The sequence below is a fragment of the Stegastes partitus genome, unplaced genomic scaffold (assembly GCF_000690725.1).
Source record: "Stegastes partitus isolate 25-593 unplaced genomic scaffold, Stegastes_partitus-1.0.2 Scaffold1083, whole genome shotgun sequence".
In the NCBI taxonomy this organism is placed as follows: Eukaryota; Metazoa; Chordata; class Actinopteri; family Pomacentridae; genus Stegastes; species Stegastes partitus.
In genome coordinates, this window is record NW_007578814.1 from 93325 (window position 1) to 117483 (window position 24159).

The 24159-nt window shown below is 41.4% G+C and overlaps 1 protein-coding gene across 2 annotated transcripts in view; it reads right to left on the bottom strand.

Annotated features, from left to right (window-relative positions):
- The window catches only part of LOC103367780 (dual specificity protein phosphatase CDC14A-like), a 90767-nt gene that overhangs the window by 38178 nt on the left and 28430 nt on the right, over positions 1-24159 (bottom strand). For both annotated transcript variants that reach the window (XM_008295906.1, XM_008295908.1), the window contains exons 4-6: positions 22628-22720; positions 20711-20790; positions 3644-3710 (exon numbers count right to left, since the gene is read on the bottom strand). In XM_008295906.1, coding sequence (XP_008294128.1) covers positions 3644-3710; positions 20711-20790; positions 22628-22720 — 240 coding nt within the window. The remainder of the gene's footprint in view (positions 1-3643; positions 3711-20710; positions 20791-22627; positions 22721-24159) is intronic.

The window sequence follows — 24159 nt, forward strand, 5'->3', positions numbered from 1 at the left end:
TGTTCTCAAACCAGAGACTCTACCTCTAACAGAGGGTGCAGCTGCACAGCATTCACTCTGCAGACCCGGGTCTGGATCCTTCTACAGAGCATGTCTCTGAACCCCAGTGACATTAGGTGTGCATGGGTATGAGCCAATTCCAACACTAAACCCCATGACTCCTGAGGAGCTACTGAAGTTCATGAGCTGTATATTGTCATTTTTCTTTCAGCAACCGGCGGTGCAGCTGCAAGAAGAATGGGGTCACGTGCATCTGAGCCTGTGGAACCTGAAACTGTGAAATAAAAACTACTGTGAATGTAAATGTGAAAGTGAGTGTGGCCTTTTTCAACAATGGAGTGTTTGTGGTGAAATAGAAATGATTACAATCAACTCAGAATCATAAAATAAAACCCTGATTTGACCCCTCATGAGTTACTTAAGGCCCAATTTTTTAAAAAATCGATTTTTCGTCAATCGGTTGTCGGTACCCTAAATTGAGCAGGTTTTTTTCAGGGTTTCCCAAAGGAGTTGAACTTCAACATTTTAAGGCATGTTATTACACACCTTTACAAACATATTGGTGAAGAAATTGTTTGGTAACGATTTAGTTGGCAGATTTGTGAAAAATCTCATAAAATGCCCTAACTAGTGTAGCTACAGCAACAGTTGAGCAAAATGTTGAGCAACAGTGAAAAGTCACTGAGTGTGTTTACACAGACCTATGTCCCGATGTCTGGGGATTTATTGTAACTGTGATAAATGCTAGTGTTGGGCTCCTGATGCATTTGAGATACATATTAGTTTGGATATACGATGCCGTGAAAAAGTACTTACCGCCTTCTCAAATTCTTATTTTTTTTTGCACATTGTCCCCACTTTAATGTTTAAGATCATCAAACAAATGTAAATATCAGACAAAGGTAATCCAACTAAACACAAAATGCATTTTTTAAATGATAATGTTATTTATGAAGGAAAAAAAAAAAACTATTCAAAGCTACCTGGCCAAGTGTGAAAAAGTAATTGCCCCCTAAACCTGATAACTAGTTGGGCCACCCCAGCAGCAACTGAAATCACGCCTTTTCTAGAACTGGCAATGAGTCTTCACATTTCTATGGAGATATATTGGCCCACTCTTCTTTGCAGAATTGTTGTAATTCAGCAACACTGGAGGTTTTGAGCATGAATGGCCTTTTCAAGGTCATGCCATAGCATTTCATTTGGATTCAAATCCAGACTTTGACTAGGCCACTCCAAAACTTTCATTTATTTATTTATTTATTTATTTTCTAAGCCATTCAGAAGTCGACTTGCTGGTGTGTTTTGGATCGTTGTCCTGCTGCAGAACCCAAGTGCGCTTCAGCTTGAGGTCATGAACTGATGGCCAAACATTCTCCTTCAGGATTTTCTGGTAGAGAGCAGAATTCATGGTTCCATCAATCACAGCAAGTCGTCCAGGTCCTGAAGCAGCAAAGCAGTCCCAGACCATCACACTACCACCACTATGTCTGACTGTTGGTATGATGCTCTTTTTCTGAAATGCTGTGTTACTTTTAATCCAGATGTAACGAGACACACACCTTTGAAAAAGTTCAACTTTGGTCACGTCTGTCCATAGAATATTCTCCCAGAAGTCTTGAGGATCACTAAGATGTTTGTTTGCAAAAGTAAGACAAGCCTTTATGTTCTTTTTGGTCAGCAGTTGTTTTGGCCCTGGAACTCTGTCGGGATGCCATTTTTGCCCAGTCTCTTCCTTATTGTTGATTCATGAACACCAACCTTAACTGAGGCACGGGAGGCCTGCAGTTCCTTAGATGTTGTCCTGGGTTTCTTTGTGAGCTCCTGGATGAATCCTTGCTGTGCTCTTGGGGTCATTTTGGTCGACCAGCCACTCCTGGGAAGGTTCACCACTGTTCGCATCCCGGTGAGGACACCCAGGATCTTTCTGCATGGAGTTTGCATGTTCTCCCCATGCATTGTGGGTTCTCTCCGGGTTCTCCGGCTTCCTCCCACAGTGCAGAAACATGTTGAGGTTAACTGGTGATTCTAAATTGTCCATGAGTGGAAATGTGAGTGTGCTTGGTTGTCTGTCTCTAAGTGTAGCCCTGTGATAGACTGGTGACCTGTCCAGGGTGTCCCTTGCCTTCGCTCTAAGTCAGCTGGGATAGGCTCCAGCTCCCTCGCGACCCTAGTGAGGATTAAGCGGTGTATAGATAATGAATGGATGGATGATAAAAATACTCAGGTCTGTGTGTGAACACACATACTGACCTTTTACACTGTTGCTCAACTTTGATTAACACACGCACACACACAACCTTCTTTTGCTATATATGGGATTTGCTCATTGACATAATGCATTCCATATTCCATTTCCTTAATAGTAATTATCACTACTGAATGCTTAACCTTAAGCCTTACCCTAAACTCATCCTAAATGGAATTCAAACCTTTACCCTAAAACCAAGTCTTAACCCTGAAAAAAGCAGTCTGTGGTGTGGGGACAAAAAAAAGTCCACACACGTACACAGAGCTGCTGCTGTCTCATTGGTTGCTGTCACTCTCCTACAGTACATCAGCTCCTAGTCCTGTTAAACACACTGAGCTGTTATGTAACAGTAATATACTAAAACAACTGGAGACTCTCTTATCCAGTCAGTAGCTTGCTTCATCTAGAGTCACAAACATTTTGAACTTTTTACTTTTTACAGGTGGCACCAGAAGTCAGACGGTGCAGGATACCGAAACCTGGTGTTAAACAAGAACCTGTCATGTCTGTCAAGTTTCTGTTCATGTCTGCACATTATGTCTCGTCTTTCCTGTTTTATTTTGAAATCATTTGACTGGGTGTTCTGTTCTAGCTTTACTTCCTGTACCTGTCTTGTCTCACCTGCTCCCTGATTACCTCCCCGCACCTGTTTCCCATTTACCCTCATTACCTCGTGTATTTTACCCTGTGTGTCTCACTGTCTCATCGCCAGTTTGTTGCACTTCACGGTCCTCGTACCAGCGTTATTCAAGTTAAGTCACAGTCTGTTTGATCTCGACATTGTTTCTGCTTTTTGACCTTGCCTCTTGTCTGACGATTTTGGATACCTTTGCCTGTTTGATCTTGACCTTGTTTCTGCTTTTTGGACCTTGCCTCTGCCCGCCGATTCTTGGATACTTCTGCCTGTTGGACTGATTTCCTGTGCACCGAACCCTAACTGCCATTAAACCTGTCTTTTGCCTGAACCTACTGAGTCAAGCATTTGTGTCCACCCATTCTGTTAGTGAGTTCATGACAGAACCAGAGCTAAGTTGTTGAAAACTAGAAGGTAAACAACATCTTTATTGGTTGTGGGATGAGTACGGGAGAAATTGAGAAAATAGATTTTTTTTTTTGTGTGCCCAAAATAAACTCAGACTCAGGTTATATACATGCATGTAAAGAAAAGCATCAAACCTCCACTGAACGCTGAAACTGGCAAATATTTGACCTTTTGAAAAGAAAATACTAAAATGATTATTCAGTGATCAAAAACATTTATGTTTCCGTTGATCAACACACACAATGAAAAAAAATTGTTTAGTTCGTGAAATGCATGGCTCCTTTGGATACTACAGCAACTCAAAGCATTTCAATTTAAATTATTAGCATCAGATAGCACACTAGACTTACCTTCCTGATGCCCTGCAGACAGTCCAGCACTGTGAGGCTGTAGGAACAATTTCCAAAAGAAGCGTCCCTGCAGAAAAACAGACAGAAAATACAAAGCGGGTCAGCTAACACTTACAGTTTAGGATGATGGAGCTTTATGTAAACATACAAACTAAAACATAAACACAATTCTGTGCAGCAAACGTTCAGATTAAGCAGAACCAGAAATACATTTTTGTGCCACACTTTTTTCTTCCTTTTTAAGGCCTCGGTCACAACTGGCCATATGGGCTCCTATGGCCTGTCTGTGTCCAAAATATGTGCAAAATGGTACGTGCCAGGTCGCAGACAGCCTGTAAGCACGTAGGGAGGATCTTAAAAGATTCTACAAAATCTCTGAGAAAAGCGATGCAGCAAGTGTAACCTGCTCCCCCCGGCAGGAGTTTGTGAGTGAGACATGCAAAATTTTTATTCAATTTCAATTCAATTCAATTTTATTTGTATAGTGCAGTTTATAACACATTATCACACAGCGCTTAACAAAGTAAGGTATAGACCTTACAAATTTAAATAGAGAAACCAACAATCCAAAGCTGCCTCTGGACTTCCTTTGAGCAAGCGGCACCATGGGAAGAAAATACGTGGTCTTAGACACTCATCGCATGCAATGAGGGAGAAAGTGCCCCTTGTGTGTAAAGCATGGCGCACACACTCACAACTCATGAACAAAATCGAATGCAAGGCGGGCACGCATCAGCGGCCAAATGTTTTCACATATCCAAGCAGCGTTTTCTTACATTTCAGACACACACACACACACACATCGAGACTCTTGGCTTTATCAGTATGCGCAGATCTCACACTATGTTGGGACATAACGTCAATGTTTTTAAGAGGTAATCATTAGCGTATACATATATATCCTCTCTCCATTGGAGGAGCAGGTCGGTCACTGGAGATGCTGCTGGCCGGTATCACGCTGGAAGTCAGTATCGAGGCTGACAGTGACACTGCAGGCAAGCTGTCACTGCCAAGTTGACAGGATCTGTGTGTGTGCCACACAAAACATGAAATCATATTATCACCATTTGTTATAAAGTTTCAATTTTTGTCCTGAAATCAGTTTGCATCTTCCTGGATCTATTTTTTTGTTTTTTATTTTTTTATCACCCCAGGATGACGGGATGTCCTCAAGCTCAAACCCTGTCAGTATGTCAACAGAATTTACAACTTGTAAATGGCTTCTGGTCAATACAGGTCGCAGGGGCACCGCCACACTACTAATGACCAGATAAAAAGTAGTTCTCAAACGTGAAATTAAATTCTAATTAATTATAACAAAAAAATGATAAAATTAATAATAACGTTCACATTATTTTGCTATATTAACAATATTTGTATTACCAACAGATTCAATACTTGCCTTTAGTGTGTGTTTACTGGCGCTGGCCACATGAGTGTGTATGTAGCTCGAAAAACTTTGTGATCATGTGACCTCGGCCCAGTCTCTGATTAGCAGCTGCAGACTTTCTCACAGGGCGCAGCTCGGTGCGTCCCGGATTCGTCCACTTTTGCTGTAAGCCAGTTAATTTTGTCTTTATTTGCTTTTGTCTTCTGTGGTTGGACATCATAACTGTCCTTCGACGTTCTTACGACTGTGCTTTCTGACACCGTCACACGGCCTTTCCCCTCCTCCTCTACTAGATGACAGCCAGTGTCGTGATGGCTTAATACATTGGACATGCTGTCACTGGAGAAAAGACTAGTCTTAGAAAAGACCATGTGTAGAATACATGTAACTGTGTTTAACCTTGAACAAATGTGACATGAGAACGCCCTAGTTTATTTATTTTTTTTTTTAAGATTATTTTTTTGGCATTTTTGCCTTTATTAGTCAGGACAGTGAGAGAGTGAGACAGGAAAGGGGGGAGAAGAATGGGGAGAGACCTTGCAGCAAACTGTCGTGAGCGGGAGTCGTGAGCGGGAGTCGAACGCTGTGCCGGGGAACTGTAGCCCCTGTTCATGGGTCGCCCACTCAACCAGGTGAGCTATAGGGGCGCCCATAGTTTATTATTTTTAAAATCATTTTTGGTCACACACCTGTCAGAGCACCACAGCCACCAACAGCAGCTACCGCAGCCTGCTATGTGGGGCGTTTAGGCAGCATAAATAAATCGTAGGGTCTCTTGATAAGAAAATGTTCAGCAAGTCATATGTTTTGCCTTTGACCAGGTGGGAGGTGCAACAAAATGAGAAAGTGGGTCGTACTGGTGCTACCAGTGAAAAAGTTAGTCTGGAGTCCTGAGTAGTGTTTTTTTCATTCTTTATGGTGTGTGATTTGAGTTTGTACAGATCCTGTAAATATTTATGAAAGTTTGATGAATGGTTTTGAAATTTAGTTCTGGTAAGTCTTGATAATGTTAAATTAGATTATGATTAGAATATCCTCCAAAGTTAGAACATTTGCATTCCTGTAAATCAGGGGTGTCAAACTCATTTTCATCCCAGGCCACATTAGCATTATGTTTGCCCTCTAAGGGCCGGTTGTAATTGTAAGACTGTATTAATGTAACGACTTACATATTGTTAAATAATTGTCTCTGCATTTGATTGTTTTTTATTATATGTAAAACTATTGTGCATACCTTTATCTAAAAGTAAAACACACGTAGGAGGGCTCCAGACTAACTTTTCCAATGGCAGCACTGGTGCTGTCAACTTTCTTTGTTGGTTGCACCAGCTAATGATTTGGTCGCCCACCCCTTTATTTTGGTTCAGCATTGCCATAGCTATTAACACACCATGCAGCTGATGAATTTGCATAACTTAGTTATGTTGCAATGATTTTCAGTGATATAAGACTAGATATCTGTAAAATGTTTTAATCTGAAAATATTTTTATTTTGTCACCAGCCGTCTTCTGACATCAGTCATTAACTGGACACAGGCTAATCACTTGCTGAACATGTGTATGAGTTGATGGTACATTTTACTGATGTTCCCTGAACGCCTCACATGCTGCTCTGGTAGATGATACATTTTACCGATGGTCCCTGAACGCCTCACATGCTGCTCCGGAAGATGCTACCAGGTGTGTTCAGTGCAGCTCCTCTGACAGGTGAGCGACCAAATATTAGTTGGAAAACAGTGGAAAGTGCGTTCTACACTAATTTACCGAAGTTGAAAAGTTTTCTATGAGCAGAGGTTTTTATGAACAGACGTTTCTGCGAGCTGAGCGCATTTTAAACGTCCAGACCACTGGCCATCATGTTTATAGAGTCAAAATCGTGATCGTTGTTAAAATGTGAATCTTGCAGTTTGAATGTGGGGCTACTTTTTCTTTCTAACGGACTCAGTGGAGATCTGTCTGCCTGCACCTGAACACTTTTATCATCAGGTGTGTCGGACCTCTCCCTCTCTACCTTTTTCTTTTTTTTTCTTAAACACAATCTGCAATGTGTCGTTGTGTCATTGGAACACAGTAACAGTGAAACTGACTGTTTTACCGTCAGACAGAGAGAGACTGAGTCAATGTAGAAGAAATCTGACTATTTCCAACCACAACACCTGGAGCAGCAGCTACCTGTGCTGACGGAAGGAACCAGATCAGCCTGAAACACGTGGAACTTCAGCTCGCACACGCTCATAAATGGTCACATATGAGAACATTTTGGTCTCAGTCTGGAGCTCTGTGTAGGCACATTGCTGTGTTGTTATAACATAAATTCTAACATTACATTCCGTTATATTATATCAGGTAAATCCCATTAATTTATCTGATTACGAAACACACATCTCTCACGGGCCACATAAAATGACGTGACCGCCCGGATTTGGCCCGTGGGCCATGAGTTTGACATATATGCTATAAATAGTTGTGCCTGTTGTTACTCATGTTCTAATTTCTGATTTTAAATAAAAGGTCATTTGCAGACTGCGCTCCCCCAAATTTTCACCAGCCGTCACTGTTTACAAGACAGGATATCACCTGATCGCCGAAGTGTCTGTGTTCTGTTTTTGTTTTGTTTTGTTTTTGAAAATTATGGCAAACTGACGTACGCCGTCAGTACATCATCACGTGCGTGTGAGGCAAGTGTGACTGACTTTCCCTGTGCGTTCTATTCTCTTCATAAGTGGTGAGTGTGTGCCACGAACGCAGGTGGCAAGACAAACTCTATAAGTGAGTACAATTTCCATGGCAATCACACGGTGCAATTGAACAGACATCTCACGTGCAACTCGCAAGGCAGGCTTGCTCCTCTCTTATGCATTTCTGACGTAGCCCTTGCAACCTTTCCTCTACCTCTATGACCTCCATGGCCTCCACGGGACCCAAAATTCGCAGAGGACGTACGATCCCAAAAGTCGTGCGTCCAGTTGTGACCGAGGCCTGAAGTCTGCTGCCAGCATGATTCACAATGATCCTCTGGGAGGCAGATTAGCTTGTGGTATGCAAGTAGTCATGTGACCCAAACAGTCTGACCAGCAGAAGTCTACAGTGGTGCTTGAGAGTTGGGGAACACCTTAAAATTGTCCTTATTTCTGCATAAATTTGACCTGAAACATGATCACATTTTTAATGTACATAAAATAAGGCCAATTAAACAAATGGGATAAAAATATTGTGCTTAGTCAACATCTGTAAGTCGCCTAAGTATGTGAAACTTTGCTTTAGAATCTGCTGCGACTCCCTCATGCGACACTCACTACAAACAAAAGGTCCAGTAGCTGCTAATCAGTTCTACACATCAGTTTTGAGGGATTTAGCTCATTCCTCAGTACAGAATAGATTTATCTCTGGGATATGATTCAAGATTCAAAGAGCTTTATTGTCTTTTCAACCACATACAGCTGTACAGTACACAGTGAAATGAGACAGTGTTTCCCTGATCCAGAGCTAAGGTGATAGTGCAAAGAATGCAGTGCAACAGATATGATAGATAAAAATAAAATAACACAAAAAAAATTTAAAAATTAAAAAAAAATAGGATAGGGTAAAAAATATAAATACAAATATGGAAACAGTAGTGCAATGTAAAAAAGTACAATTTAAACATGGCAAACAAAACATTACAACACAACACAGACAGTACAACACAATGGAGGTAGTGTGTGTGTGTGTGTGTGTGTGTGTGTTTTGTTTGTGTGTTAGGCCAGTCCTTGAATGTTTAACAGTCTTATGGCTTGCGGGATGAAGCTGTTGCACAGTCGGGCCGTGCAGGGCCGCATGCTTCTGAACCTCCTGACGGCAGGGGTGTTAAAAGTTTGTGTGAAGGGTGTGTGGGGTCCTTCACAATGCTGGTGGCTTTTTGGGTGCAGCGTGTTGTGTAGATGTCCTTGATGGAGGGGAGAGACACTCCGATGATTTTTTCTGCTGTTCTCACCACCCTCTGGAGTGTTTCCAAACCAGGTAGTGATGCAGCTACTCATGATGCTCTCAATAGTTCCTCTGTAGAATATTGTCAGCATGGGGGCTGGGAGGTGGGCTTTCCTCAGCCTCCGCAGGAAGTAGAGGCGCTGCTGGGCTTTCTTTGCTATGGAGCTGGTGTGGAGGGACCAAGTGAGGGACTCCGCCAGGTGGACACCAAGGAATTTGGTGCTCTGCACGATCTCCACAGTGGAGCCATCGATGGTCAGTGGAGCATGCTCCCTTTGTCCACTCCTGAAGTCCACAACCATCTCTTTAGTCTTGTCCACATTCAGAGACAGGTTGTTGACTTGGCACCAGTCCGTTAGCTGCTGCACCTGCTCTCTGTAGGCTGAATCGCCGTTCCTGCTGATGAGACCCACCACGGTCGTGTCGTCAGCGAACTTTATGATGTGATTTGAACTGTGCATTGCTGCACAGTCGTGACACGTATGTGGGTTTACTCTATGACAGTGCTCTTCAGTTGGCGGCCCCCGGGCTGGGTCCGGCCCCTAAGTTATTTTGTACCGGACCTTGGAATGTAGTGTAAATATTACAAATGGGTAGTCTCAAACAGCGTGTGACTGGCTAATTATACATTCTGTCATGCAGTAGGAGGTGGTATGCACCCACAGTATGCACCCATTTAAGCCAAAACAGGTAAAATAACTACCTGTTTTGGCCAGACATATATTTTGAGGGATAACACACGACCAATCAAAGTTGCCCATCCATGCTCGAGGTCCGTACACTGACCGTTCTGACTCATTTCTTTCAAGCCGCGCTAACAAGTCAAAATGTTTCTCTCTACCTTAAAAAAATGAAAAGCTGACTCAGAGAACAGGCAGTTCAACAATGAATGGACGGAAAAATACGCAAATTCCAATGTCTGACACGTCAAATATGAAGAGAGTGGAGTCCCTTGCATAGGATGTTTTCGAGACACTTTTGGACAAGCTGAGGAGGGCCAAGGTGATCTTGTGTCTTTGGCCATGGACGAGTTGACAGATGACAATGATGTTGCACAGCTGTGCCTCTTTGTGCGAATTTTTGAGGAGAACTTTTTCGCGAGGATCTGCTTGGACAAATTCCCATGGAGGGGCACACTACCGGTGAGATTCTTTTCACCAAAATTGTTTCATTCTTTGAAGAGAACGACTTGGATTTGGCACGCATCAACATGTTGGTGACGGATGGTGCACCCTCAATGGCAGGAAGGGATCAGGGGCTGGCCCCGAGAATGGAAGCTGTGGCTCCGCAGATGACAGCTCTACATTGCCTCATCCACTAAAGCCTCTTGTGTGCTAAGCTGAGCGGTGAGTTAAAAGAGACCATGGACTCTGTCATGGCAATTAAAAACTTTATCCGTTGTACCTCCAGTTTACAACACCGCCTTTTCTGCAAACTGTTGACAGACATGTCTGCTGAATATAAAGATTTGCTCATTCACAATGACATTAGATGGCTTAGCAAAAGAAACGCATTGAAACGGTTTTGTGAGCTAAGAGAGGATATTCTGGTGTTTCTCAAGTTTTCAAAATTGAAAAAAGCTGGCAAGTTTCTGTCTCTAATGGAAAATGACGAGTTTAATGCCACTGTTTGCTTTTTGAGTGACGTTTTCTGCCATCTGAACCAACTAAACATGGAGTTGCAGGGCAGAGATACGACAGTCACGGAGCTTGTGGAGAGACTTCATGCTTTTCAAAGAAATTTCTCACTCTTCTCTGCTGATCTTTGTCCTGGGAGGATGCTCCACTTCCTCACATTGAGGAAATCTGGCCTGCAAATTATGGAGGTGATGTCAGGCTTTGGTGACTCATTGAAAAACAACTTTGCCACTAGGTTTGATAATTTCAGCATCTCCACTGAAGCTACGAGATTTGTGAAGGACCCTTTCTGTGTGAATGTTGAGGCAGACTCTGTATTGAAAGAAAAAAGAGCTGGTATTGTAATTGGATGAGGGGTCTTTACAACTGGAACTCACTGACCTTCAGTCGTCAGATGACTTGCGACAGTCATTGCAGCAGGCAGGTTTTAAAAAATTCTGGACCCATGAAGTCAACCGAGAGAAATTTCCATTCTCAAGGGGCCTTGCACTTTTTCTTCTGACGTTTTGTTCAACATACACTTGTGAGTCGTCATTCTCACACATGAATGCCATTAAAACTCACAATCGCATATCCCTTATTGACCAGCATCTGCAAAGCTGCTTGTGCATTGCCCTCACAACCTATACACCTGACTTCACTGCTCTTGCTATGTCAAAAAAAAAGCCATTTCTGTCATTAAATGGCAAATGTTGGGAAACTGCATGCCAGTTAACAGTCAAGCAAGCAATGAGGACTGATTTTTGAACAGTATGATGCAGTTAACATGTTATTCACTTCATATTATCCATTTACTATTTTTCTTGTGGAATTACTCAGCTGGACTGAATATTGAGGTGTCTGATGTAATTTCATCAGTTTAGTCAGTTTCAGTATAGACAGATAAGAAACAAATGTCGTGAAAATCCCTCACTAGATCTCCTTGTGTCTGCATTTGTCTACAGCAGAGGAACTGCTGAACACTGATATTGTAAAGAAAGGCCAACTAAGGGATTGTCACAGTGATTTTACGGTCTTAAAGTTAATAAAGTGATTACTGTTAAATAGAATTTTACCGCAGATGTGGAGTTAAAAACACAGTGATGGATGGCAACATTCTGACAGGCAGGAAAAACTGATAAAACTACACTAAACAAAATTAATTTATGGCTGGACACACAGATATCCTTGGTGGAAAGATTGAAGGGGCTGATAAAGTAGCTTGCACAATTATGTTCTAATTCTATTCAGAGGCATACAGTTTTGTTTTGTATTTGTTGGTGCACTAGCAAGTTGTTTGCCAGTTAAATTAATGAAACTCTAAACAACTGATTTGGCTCACCTAAACTGAGTGTTGCACTTTGAAATACATTGTCTTGATCAAATACCATGCACTGCTATGTTGTTGCAATTCTATTCTGCACTATACTATGCACTTTGTTTTGTTGTTGTTGGAGATAAATTTGATGTTGCCTGTTACTCAAATGAGTGAAATCTTAAATGTTGAGGATAGTGACCTGTAAAGTTGTGTTGGTATAATTATGTACAATTAGGTGCATGTTTTCTGTTAGTTAATTGCATTTCTCTAATTGTCTGTTAATATGGCTTGGATATTCTCACCTGGTCTGATTTTTGAACATTTAACAATGTAACAATCTTAAATGTAACAATGCCTTGGGCAGTGTCAGTGTATGACGTTGTTTGGCATTTCCAAAATACAATATATTGATTTCATCAGTATGTTGTTGTAATTTCTTTATACGTTACTGCGATTATTCATATTCTCTGGCCCCTTATTTTTCCTCAGTTTCATGAACTGGCCCCAGTTCCAAATTAATTGAATAGCCCTGCTCTATGAAATGCTCACTTTAGGTGCTTCCACAACAGTTCTACTGAATCAATGTCAGGACTTTGACTTCAGCATTCCAAATCATTCACTTTATTCTTCTTTAACCATTGTTTGGTAGAACAACTTATGCACTAGAGGTTGTTGTCTTTCAGCATTATATATTCACTTTTTTTTGGCCTTTTTTGGATAGTGCAGTGAGAGAGAGAGACAGGAAAGTAGGGGAGAAGAATGGGGGGAAGACGTGTGGTGAAGGGCCATGAGCGGGACTCGAACTCATGACCTCCACGTCGGGACTGTAGCCCTGCACATGGGATGCCAGCTCAACCAGGTGAGCTATCGCAGCACCCATGATATATTGACTCTTGAGACTCAGTTTACAGACAAGTGTCTTGACATTTAAGAATTCACTGGTGTAATTCAGAGTTCACTGTTCAACCCAGGGCTTGACAGACAAAGCATTTCACTCAGACTTGCAACTAAAAATCAATGTGTGTAAACTGTGAAACGTATTTTGACGCATGTTTGCATTTATATAAAATTCAACAGAAACAGCCTTTTTTTTCAACAAAATGGCTGATAGCACAACAACAAACAATATCATTGTATTGAACATTTACACTTGTCATGTACGAGGGCACTTCGGAAAGTTCTCTGCCTCACCTGGAAATAAGGGGCATAACTCCCATGTTGGGGCATAACTGTATACCAGGGGTATTCAATTAAAAGTCATTGAAGTCCAGTTATTAAAATTTCCTCCAATGAAAGGTCTGAATCGAAGTCCAGTTTGTGTCTCATAGCCTTCCCCTATGGCCACATTTTCATGGTTTCAACAATACTTATTGGCAAGTAAGTCAGTGCAGGATAGTGCAGTCCTGTCAGTGCAGGATATGTTTAACTGAGTGCACAGTTAGCTCTTTAACAATATATATGTAGTCCCAGGCAAAAAAAATTGAAGCCTTAATTTCAAATTAGAGAAAACAAAAACCTCAGAAAAAAATATATTTTAAAAAGTGCAAACACAGCTGAATCACCCTTTTATCTCTTAAATTAAAGAGGTCCCAGCCAAAAGAACTGAAGGCCTCCACTTCAAGTAAAAAAGTCATCATCCTCAGAAAACAATAAATAAAAGGTTTTGTTTGCACGTTGCTGGCCTGTAAATGTATGTGTGATGAGTCGGATAGATCTGTCATACAGGGCTTGCAGCTTGGTTATTTTGCGTGCCCTCAGCTTGGACTTCAGGGGATAACTTTGCTCAAAAGAGCTGTGCTTCACGCTGCCACTTTTAATTAATGCCACGTTTTCAGAGCATATGAGGGACACTGGTTGTGAACTGCCTGATGGAAGAATGAACATACATTTCTCCATCCACTCATCTTCAAAGCAGTGTTCTTCCTCATCAACCTTCCTTCTTTTGAAGCAAGCCATGCTGTCATCACTGTCTCTTCCTCTCTGCTCTGCTGTATAGGCAAGTGCAAAGTGGCAGCGCGCCGAGCTATGGCGGTGTGCTGGCCGTGCAGGGTATCCAAACGATTTGATTGGCTCGACTGAGTGGAGCTATTGTCGTATTAACTGGAGTAGCAGCGCCCGCTCTCTACTGCCACGACCGTCAGAAAAAATGGTCCATGAAAATCTATTCTCGTGGATTTATCAAAGATTGGTCACAGGTCCGGACACAACCATCACTTGGTCCGGATCTGGACCGAGGTCTGCCATTCGGTTATGCCTGCTGTATACTATAAAGCTTTATACCACTGTCCACAAAAACTCAAACGTTAGAATCAATCAAAGAAAAGGAGATGAAGGCTTTGAGCTGGCTGCTGTTGCTCCACAACAGTGCGCCAGTCCACACAGAACAGGTAGCAGAAGCTGCCAAATGTAGCTTTGAACTGTTGACCCATGAACCTTACCACCACCTGTGTTGTGTGGACAACATTGTCCTAGAGCAGGGGTGTCGAATCCTGGTCCTCGAGGGCCGCAATCCTGCATGTTTTAGATGTTTCCCTCTTCTAACACACCTGATTCAAATGATCAGGATCGTTATCAGGCTTCTGCAGAGCTTGATGATGAGCTGATCATTTAAATCAGGTGTGTTGGAAGAGGGAAACTTCTAAAACATGCAGGATTGCGGCCCTCGAGAACCAGAGTTTGACACCCCTGTCCTAGAGCAACAGCACACCAGTTTGAATCTTTTCTTTCCTTGCAAAGAAACAACAACAAACATTTGAGTTTGAGTGGACCGTGATATATACTTTCACATTATACAATTAACCCCCAAATGGGAGCTACACAGCTTGCTTTCAGGTGAGGCAGACAACTTTTTGAAGTACCCTTGTAAAGATCTATTTAATAAGCATCTGCGGTAGGCGCCGCTATAGCTCACCTGGTTGAGCTGGCATCCCATGTGCAGGGCTATAGTCCCGATGTGGAGGTCATGAGTTTGAATCCCGCTCATGGCCCTTTCCCAGACATCCTCCCCCCATTCTTCTCCCCTACTTTCCTGTCTCTCTCTCACTGCACTATCCAATAAAGGCAAAAAAGGCCAAAAAAAACACAAAACTTTAAAACAAGCATCTGTGGAATCACACAGTGCAGCTCATTATCAGTAAAAGTTTTCTTTACTTCCTAAAAGTTTTCTTTTTCAGTAGATTTTTCAGTTTAACCTGTTGAAGTTCCATTAATAAGCACCTTACGTTCAGTAACATCACGAGGGTAATTTAAAAATGTTGTTGGCCTTGCCTGGAAACAAAAGGCAAAATTTTGTGAACTAAACTCATGAGAAGAAACAGCAGTAAAACAAATGAGCCAAATTATGAACACTGATTAAAAGGTGAGCCAACATTAATGCAACACTGGTATTATAACACAGGTGATGTGGATGTAACATCAAAGTTACTTTTAGTCGGATAGCTATCAGAGGAGAATCCTGAGTGGACACTAGGGTTAAACAATTAATCAATTTCAAATCGCAATTTCAAACAATACAATTAAAAAAATCACAAAGATTGTAATTAAGGATAAATGTAATGCAGCACATCTGAATCAGGGTTTAAACAATTTATGCTGTTCCCCTTATGTGACAGTCAAGTTTTATGATGTCTCATGTGATGATGGTCAATACCATACCATCTTTTAAATCTAATAAACAGTGAATCTTAAAATGAAGTATAAAAAAATGTTAAAATTATATTTCAAGTTAAATTGCAATTGCAAAATCTGTCATATAAATTGCAGTTAGGTCTTTAAATGCAATTAGGCCATCTGGGACTTTTATCAGGCCTGTCTGCACACACATGCCGTTCCTGGTGGAGGCTACAGCCAGAGGGCTCCAGTGATTGCCCTTGTGAGTCAGGCATTGCCATTAAAAACACCCAGACCCTGTGTTGTCCACTACTTCCACCTAAGAGACGCTGTCCGAGGGCTGACAGATTTGAGGTACAGTTGCACATGGAGGCGAGTGCAAGGTTAAATAAATTCAGTTTGAAGCAGAATAATTTCAAATGTAGTGTACTCTTTGTAAATACAATCATTGTGCTTGTAAATGACTTGTACTCCTTTTTTAAGGAAAAACACATTATTTGGTAAATTTTCATTGCACCGCTGAAGTTCTGTATATGTTCCTAACTTTTTCACCTTAGAAGCCCAAATGTACATGTGTCAAGCCCTCCCATCAGTGACAAGCCGTCCTGGCCCTCGCACAGCAAAACAGGCCCAAACCCACCACCATGTTTCATAGGTGGGATAAGGCTATTATGCTGGAAAGCAGTGTTTTTCTTTCTGCAAACAATGCTTCTCATTTCAACCAAAAAGTTCTAGTTTGGTGTCATCTGCCCACAAAACTGTTTCTAGTAACCTCATGACTTATGATCATAAACACTGGACAATGTGAAAAGAGGTCTTTAGTTGCTTAAAGGACGTGTGATGTTGTTATAGGTCATATTTATGCAGAAAATTACAACATTCCAAAGGATTCACAAACTTCCAAGCACCACATTTTAACATAACTATTTGTGTGTGTGTGTGTGTAGTGTAGAGCTCATCCAAACAGAGAACTCCTCCTGGACCTGCTGCAGCTGACCGTTGGAGCTCTGCCTGTCAGTTGCAGCAGGTCCAGCACCAGCAGCAGTAATATGGACACATGTCACTTGCAGGTGTTAGATGATGTTCCACTGCAGCTCTGTCACAAGTCGAACTGCTCTACACCAGGGGTTCTCAATTGGTGGGTCGCGACCCAAAAGTGGGTCGCAGACCTGTTCTGGGTGGGTCGCGGACAGCTGGTCAAAATTAAATAATATATAATGTGCGTCTCAGGTTGGACTTATTTTTTATTTTGAAAAAACTTTTATTTTGACAGGCACGGTAACCATAATTTGTTTGACGTTCATTTTAAGTTTGTGTTGATGTTGGGACGCAAGATGGCAAAGCGCAAATATGACCCGGAGTATTTAAAATGTGGATTTTCATACTAGGGCTGGACCCGAAAAGCCAACTATTCTTTCGCTGTGTTGGAATCGGGATATCAATTTTGATCTCCAAATAAAGCTCAACCTGTTTGTGTGACAGTGTCTTCTCTACCTTGGTCCAGCTCAGGTCACAGCAGAGGAACAGGTTGGGCACTGAGCATGATCTGAGAGCAGCTCTGTCTACTGTCACCCCAGACTCTGAAACTCTAATAAAGAGTAGAGGACGTGCCCAGCTGTCTCATTAACTTCAACAAATGACCTGATTAGGCCAAAACGTTATTTTCGAGAAGTTTTGATATTTATTTTATTCACTTTTGTACATGCAGTTGTCATGGTCCAGTTACTATGCATGGTTATATGCTCTAAAATGCATTTTGCACAGGAAAATATATTGAACATTGAATACTGAATTCTAAAAAAAATTGGGTCGCAACTTAATGACCATGGGAAAATGTGGGTCCCAGGGTGAGACCAGTTGAGAACCCCTGCTCTACACAAACTATGTGAAGGAAGAAACTATGGGGATATATATATATATATATATACATACATATATATATATATACACATATATATATATACACATATATATATAATCACACAGCTTCGTCAAAAACAACACAAGCATACAGCATTGCAGAAGAGTAAATCTACTGGGAGCTGCAGGGTGTTCCATTTGTCGATGGTTTCTTGTCTTAAGTGTGTAAATGCTTAGGTTTGTTATCACAGCACAGAGACTCACTCAGCTCATACATACCACCACATCATGAAGGGAGGGAGTCTTTTCATAGACATGCTAAACAATTCACACTTCATGTCCAAGTTACTGTCAGTTACTTATTTTAAGTGACCTGAAGATGACAGTAAACACAGAGCTGAACTGACCTTGGTCCTCCAGATACCAGTCGATAGCAGCAGTGTTACATCAGACCGCACCTTCACAGACAGGTGTACAAACGCAACAGTTTGTTGTCTGTGAGTTTAACTAGGTGTGTAACAACACACGTATTCGTACTGAACCGTTCGGAACAGGCCCTTTCGGTTCGGTACAGAGGTGTACTGCGGTATGAAAATTTTAAGACTATTAAGAATGGCCAATGTACAGAATTGTTTCAGTTGCGAAACTTAAAAGCTTATGGTGCCCACAGCTGTGGTGGACCTTCTTCGGCTCACAGTTGCGCTGCATTGCGGAGCTAAAAACAAGTAGGAGTTTCCAGTGGACTACAGGTTGTGACTGACTGTTTATTCTCCTGTCGGCGCTTCTTTATAAGCCCAGTCTGTATGGCTAACGAATGGGCTGGCTAATGTTAACAACAACAACAACAACAACAACAACAACAACAGGCCAGAGCTGGAAGATGCTCCGGTGTCATTAAAATCACCCGTTTGGGATCAGTTCGTTTTCCTGGTGAGGTACGAAAAAGGAGAAAAACAAGTCGACAAGACGAAAGGCGTATGTCCACATTGTGAAGTGGTCCTCAACTATGCATCTGGCAACACGTCAAACTTATACATTCATTTGAAAAGGCAGCATCCAAGCATAACTGCTGGCTGTGAGAAAAAAAATAACAAACAATTGTGACATTAACAATGACTCAACATGTCTCCTGTTTCACTTTAACTCTCTTTGCCTGACGTGTGCTTCATTGCGTCAGTCATGCTTTTCATTTACGTTGCATTACTAAAGTTGTGCTAACCTATCTTAAGTTACTCCCTGTCTGTTTATGTTAGCAACAACATCACTGTAGTTATGCCAACCTAGCATAGCGTTAGCTAACTGCTTAAAGCCAGTAACTAATTGCAGAAATAACGTAAGTGTACAAAATATCTGAGAGGACAGAACGACCTTTTATCATTCCGTCAGCTTGTTATTGAGGGTATCAATGCTCATTCAAATTGTAAAGCTATGTTTTGATTATCCACGACTCTAACAGTGTAGATCAAACGAATGGACAACTTGCTGGAAATCACAATACGGGTGGATATGAGCTGCTTGGTGGAGGTCTGTGCTCTCAGAGTGCTCTTCTAGTTAGCCATGTTTTACAAACTCGCCCCATTTATGAACAGCACACAAGCTCAAATTTGGCTGCATAATACTTCTTGCATTTATTTGAAAAATATTTATTTATTTTTTTAGATTTATCACTGAACTTGGTTGTTTGCAGCAGTGTCTTCCTTTTTCATATGTATGTACAGCAGACCAATTAGCTGGAATTGTTAATACTGCACTTGTACTTTTATTTATTTTATTTTGTTTATTTGATATTGAGAACACTGCAGCAGTATTTCTGTTACATTTGCATACGTTGTACATTTAATTTAATTTACTGAGCTGAGTTTAATAAAATAAACAAATGTTTGGGTTAATTAAGAGCAGGTTTATTATTTTTTTTAAACTTCCCCTTAACTGAGAACCGAACTGTACCGTACTGTACTGAACTGTGACTTCCGTACCGAGGTACATACCAAACTGTGATTTTTGTGTACCATTACACCCCTAAGTTTAACCAAAGATGTACATTTCCTCAGAACTAAATATTCAAGCAGTTCTTTTTTTAACAAACACCTAAAACTATTTTTAACAAATTCTGCAATCGGTCATTTATTTATTTATTTTATTTATTTATTTTTTTTACAAAAATACGTATCAAAATCACTGGGGGTCCTTTGTGCCTTTAATTAGATAGGACAGTCGAGAGAGAGACAGCACCTCTGTGTTGGGGACTATAGGCCCTGAACACGGGTCACCAGCTCAATCAGGTCAGCTATCGCGATGCCCCCTGCTGCCACTTCCAGTTCAAAGACAGTTTTTACAAACTTAACCCAACACAGTGGTGTGTTCCACATGTAACCATTTTCATAGTATTGCAGTCATCTGGCATCCTCTCTTGAGTGGTATGGCTGTTGTCAGCTGCTGCTACCATTATTCAGTAATAGTTGCTACTGTGTTTGACAGATAAAGCCCTCTCAGCACCACCTGCTCTGCACATTATCTTCAAGACATGGAAAACACTTATTGGCTTACGTTTTATGGTGACACCGATGAGAAAAGAGCAAACAGAAAAAGATGACAAACATATGAGACAGCCAGTTTTCAAACCCTTAGCTAACATCTTTTTCCTGCAGTAATACTGCACTAAAGGGTCATCATAATAACCCACACCTTGATTCCAAGTCAGTACCAAAATTCAGAACATGATGACTGCTAAGGAGCTATTGTGTGTTTAATGATCAGAGACAAGTTACAGACAGCCAAAAGCCAGTATGCCATCCTATGTACTGTCACAGAGTACTTAAAACACAATGAGCAGCTCAAACAAAGGTTGCCCCCCCATTCTGCACCATCCCCCCTTCGGTCGCTTCGCTCCCTCGACACAGTGTGCTCCCTCATACAATTGCAAAATGAAAATAAACTTGATTTGGTTTTGATTTTGATTCGAGCTGTGCACAGAATTGAAGGTGATTGGGTCTCACTTGTTACAATAAAACCATGTTGTTGCGTTCTGAAATGTCACCGTTACTGTTTGCAAGCTACAATAGCTGCATCTGTTTTAGCAAGGCTCCACACATAGGGTTCACAAAGACTAATGTTAGCTGCTTTATGTTTAGCAATAGTTCATAATGAGAAGTCAGTGCTGCTTATTAACAGCTCCCATCATGAGTGTGGTGAGACTTGTGGAATTTCAATGGCATTGGTATTAGCCACCAAATTTCTGATATTGTGACTTCCCTACTGCAGTAGCACTGTTTCCGCCATAGAACTCTTGTTGCAGTGAAGAGACTAACCTGAAGGGCAGGTAGGAGGCGTTTGAACCCGAGATCAGAGCTCTGTATGCCTCTTCTGGAGTTTTCTTCAGGTAAATAACCTTAGAAAGAGAGAGACAGAAACAGAGTGAGAGCCAGTCTTTACTACCTCCACTTGATATTTTCCTATAATTTGTAAATACAATGGCGACAATGTACCTCCCTTCGCTCCCTTTGGAAGCGTGGTTGATCTCTTGCTATTTAAAAATTCCTGTTTTGGTGTAAAAGCCCATATTTGTTCAGCCGAGCTAATGTTGAGATTGTTCAGTGTGTCCATAAGTCTGATTGTATCAGAGTCTGATGCTCCTCTGTACACACAATAAACTTTTGTCTCAGCTGCTCTAACAACATCAAATATTCAACACACAAAACAAAGCAGGAGTGCGTTTGTGCCAGAAACATCACGTTATGCTAGTCTACAAGGCCTTTAGATCTGTATTTAGGGAATGTCCACATTTAAGTATGATTCCATTTCTATTTCCACCTGCAGCATTTCCCATTAATGTGTCTGTTTTGTCTCTATGGGCCATGCTAACTGCACCACTGCCGTAGAGACTGAGTAAAAAAAGGAGTTGCACAAAACAGCGGTGCAGTTCAAAAGTACCACAAACTGCATCCTCCAAAATGACTACAAAGTTGAATCAACACTAATCAAAACCATCAACAAAGAACATTAAACATTAAAAAGATGATTTATTGCAGGACAGTTGTTTTAGTTTTACCTAGGTACTAGTACAATACTTAAGAGTGCATCTACGATAGGACCAGGCGGGGGTGACACAAGCCATCTCACCGATTTCAATGAAACTTTGCCAGTTTAAAGGGGTCCACCCAAAGCTACTTCAGTCTAAGTTTAAGGAAATTTGGTCAAACTGGGGGGATTTCACCACCCTTCCTTAGTTTTTTTTTTGCAAAATTTTGTTGGTCATTTTTGCAAAAAAAAAAAAAAAACTAAGGAAGGGTGGTGAAATCCCCCCAGTTTGACCAAATTTCCTTAAACTTAGACTTAAACTAAGAGTACTCATCTACTCTTTTATTATATATCCGTTTGTATCTCTTGTGCTGTTTTGTGGTTATTCTCCTGTTAAGTGTTTTGTTTCTAACAACCCCCCCCCAAAAATCTGCGCTCACTGGTGCAACTCATTTATTAATTTCTTTTTTCCACAAGCACAATGAAGCTCTGAGCTTCCATTCACTGTCACACTGTTTTAGAAAAGCTTCTTTTTGAGAAGAAAAAAAATTTTAGTCTGGACAAAGGACTGAAACAGAGGGACAGTGAAACAGAGATATCTGAGAGATCCTGTACAGTGATGCCTCTTACTGTCAGTACGTCTGTGTATCTATTGTGTTTAGAAGCATTATCATGAGACACCCTGAGCCTCAGGAAAAGAACAAGGACATTGCAACATGAAAAACAAGGCAATTGATTTTATTATTATCTTATTTATTCCTCATATCCAAGTAAGAAAGTGAGCACGCTTTAAGTTTTGGAACTACACTTGCCATGACACTTTGGGAGGTGAGAAATATAAACCTGTCCTGTGGTGTCAGTGAGTCGGGGGCTACAGCTTGTTTTTAGGCCTATATTTGTTTACATCAAAAGTAGCTGAACTGACGAGTGGCACTTCCTTTTTGTAGTATAACCACAGACAGACAGTAAGGCAACTTTCCTTGGATTATTCTGACACAGCAGAAAATTTATCTTCATCTTTTTCTGTGATTTTTAAGTGGATTTCAAGGGTTTTGGGAGAGTAGTTCCTCGTCTGAATTAATGCTGCAAAGACAGCAGTGGTTGGCTGTACAGACAGCAAATCCACCCTTCGGCTCGAGTCAGGAGGCCTCCGTTTGAAAAGCTCAGATTTACACACACTGGTCAACCAGGAGAAGTAATGTACTCACAGCATAGGCTCCAATCAGAACAGCAGCGTTGGATCTCTTTCTCTGGTCGAAGCTTGTGTAGTGAACAATTCGCTTTCTGGTCAGAGTGAAGGACTGCACAGAAGAAAAAACAACACAGCACTGTTAGAGCATTATTCAATAAGCTGATCATCAGCAAAATTAATGTCATTGGGCTTTGGACTGTTGGATGGACAAAACACTATGTTTAAGACGTTAACCTGAAACAGAGAAGGACATTTTCGGTGTTTTTAGATGAGCTGAAAAATAAAAATTAAATTAGTTAACTTGTGAAAACCATGTTGAAAATAACTTTCAGGTACAGCCCAAACTCCAACTACTGTAGAAGTGACAGCGGCTGTGTCAAAAAACAGTCAGCGGCAAATTCTTACAGCAGGCTGTATAACCATTTTCTGTTTTTATTTTCTCATTAGAGGCTGTCTACCAACCCCTCCGACTCATTCATCAGTTATGCAACAGTTTCTAACTCTGGCCCGCGGGCCAATTTAGGCCCGCCACATCATTTTATGTGGCCCGCGACAGATGTGTCGTTCCTAATCTGATAAATTAATAGGATTTACCTGATATAAAGTAATATAATGTTATAAATCATGTTATAATAACACAGCAATGTGCCTACACAGGGCTCCAGACTGCGACCAAAATGTTCTCACGTGACCATTTTTGAGCATGTGCAAGCCAAAGTTTCATGTGGTCGCATTGTGCGAGTGAATGACGATCATCAGGCTGACCTGGTTTCTTCAGTCTGCACAGGTAGCTGCTCCTTATTGTGGTTGGAAATAGTCATGTTTCTTCCACATTGACTCAGTCTCTCTCTGCCTGACGCGTAATGCTGTGTTCACACCAGATGCTAGTAAAATCATTCAGGCGAATGATTTCCATGTAAAGTCAATGTGAAGATACGATTAGACGCAAGTAAACGTCCCGCGGTGCGACTCGCGCGATTAGCGCTGCGCAACTTGAGCGAGTTATTTGTGCGAATGACGCGATTCTAGCCGTGCTTAACGTGCGTTAAGCACAAATGGCGCGACTTTGCGTTTTGCTGTGTTCACACCAGAGGAGAGTAAAATAATTTGTGCGAATGATTTACATGTAAAGTCAATGTGAAGACGCAATTAGATGCGAGTAAACATCCCGCAGCGCGATTGATGCGAATTGAGCGAGTTATGCGGTGTTCACACCAGACGCGAGTAAAATAATTTGCGCGAATGATTTACATGTAAAGACAGTGTGAAGACGCGATTAGATGCAAGTAAACGTCCCATGGCACGATTGGCGCTAATTGAGCGAGGTATTGGCGTGAATGAAACAATTCTCCCCGCGCTAAAAGCACATATCATGCATCACGGGCGTTTGAAGAGCAAGTTGAAAAATCTGAACTTTTGCGATCTGCGAACCACGATGGCCAATAAGGTATCACAATGCCAGCGGGATAAACCTCCACTGGCTCCTCGTCGCTGTGGTCAACGTACTCCTGCTGGCGGCCGCTCGTCCGTGTTGTTGTATGTGGCACG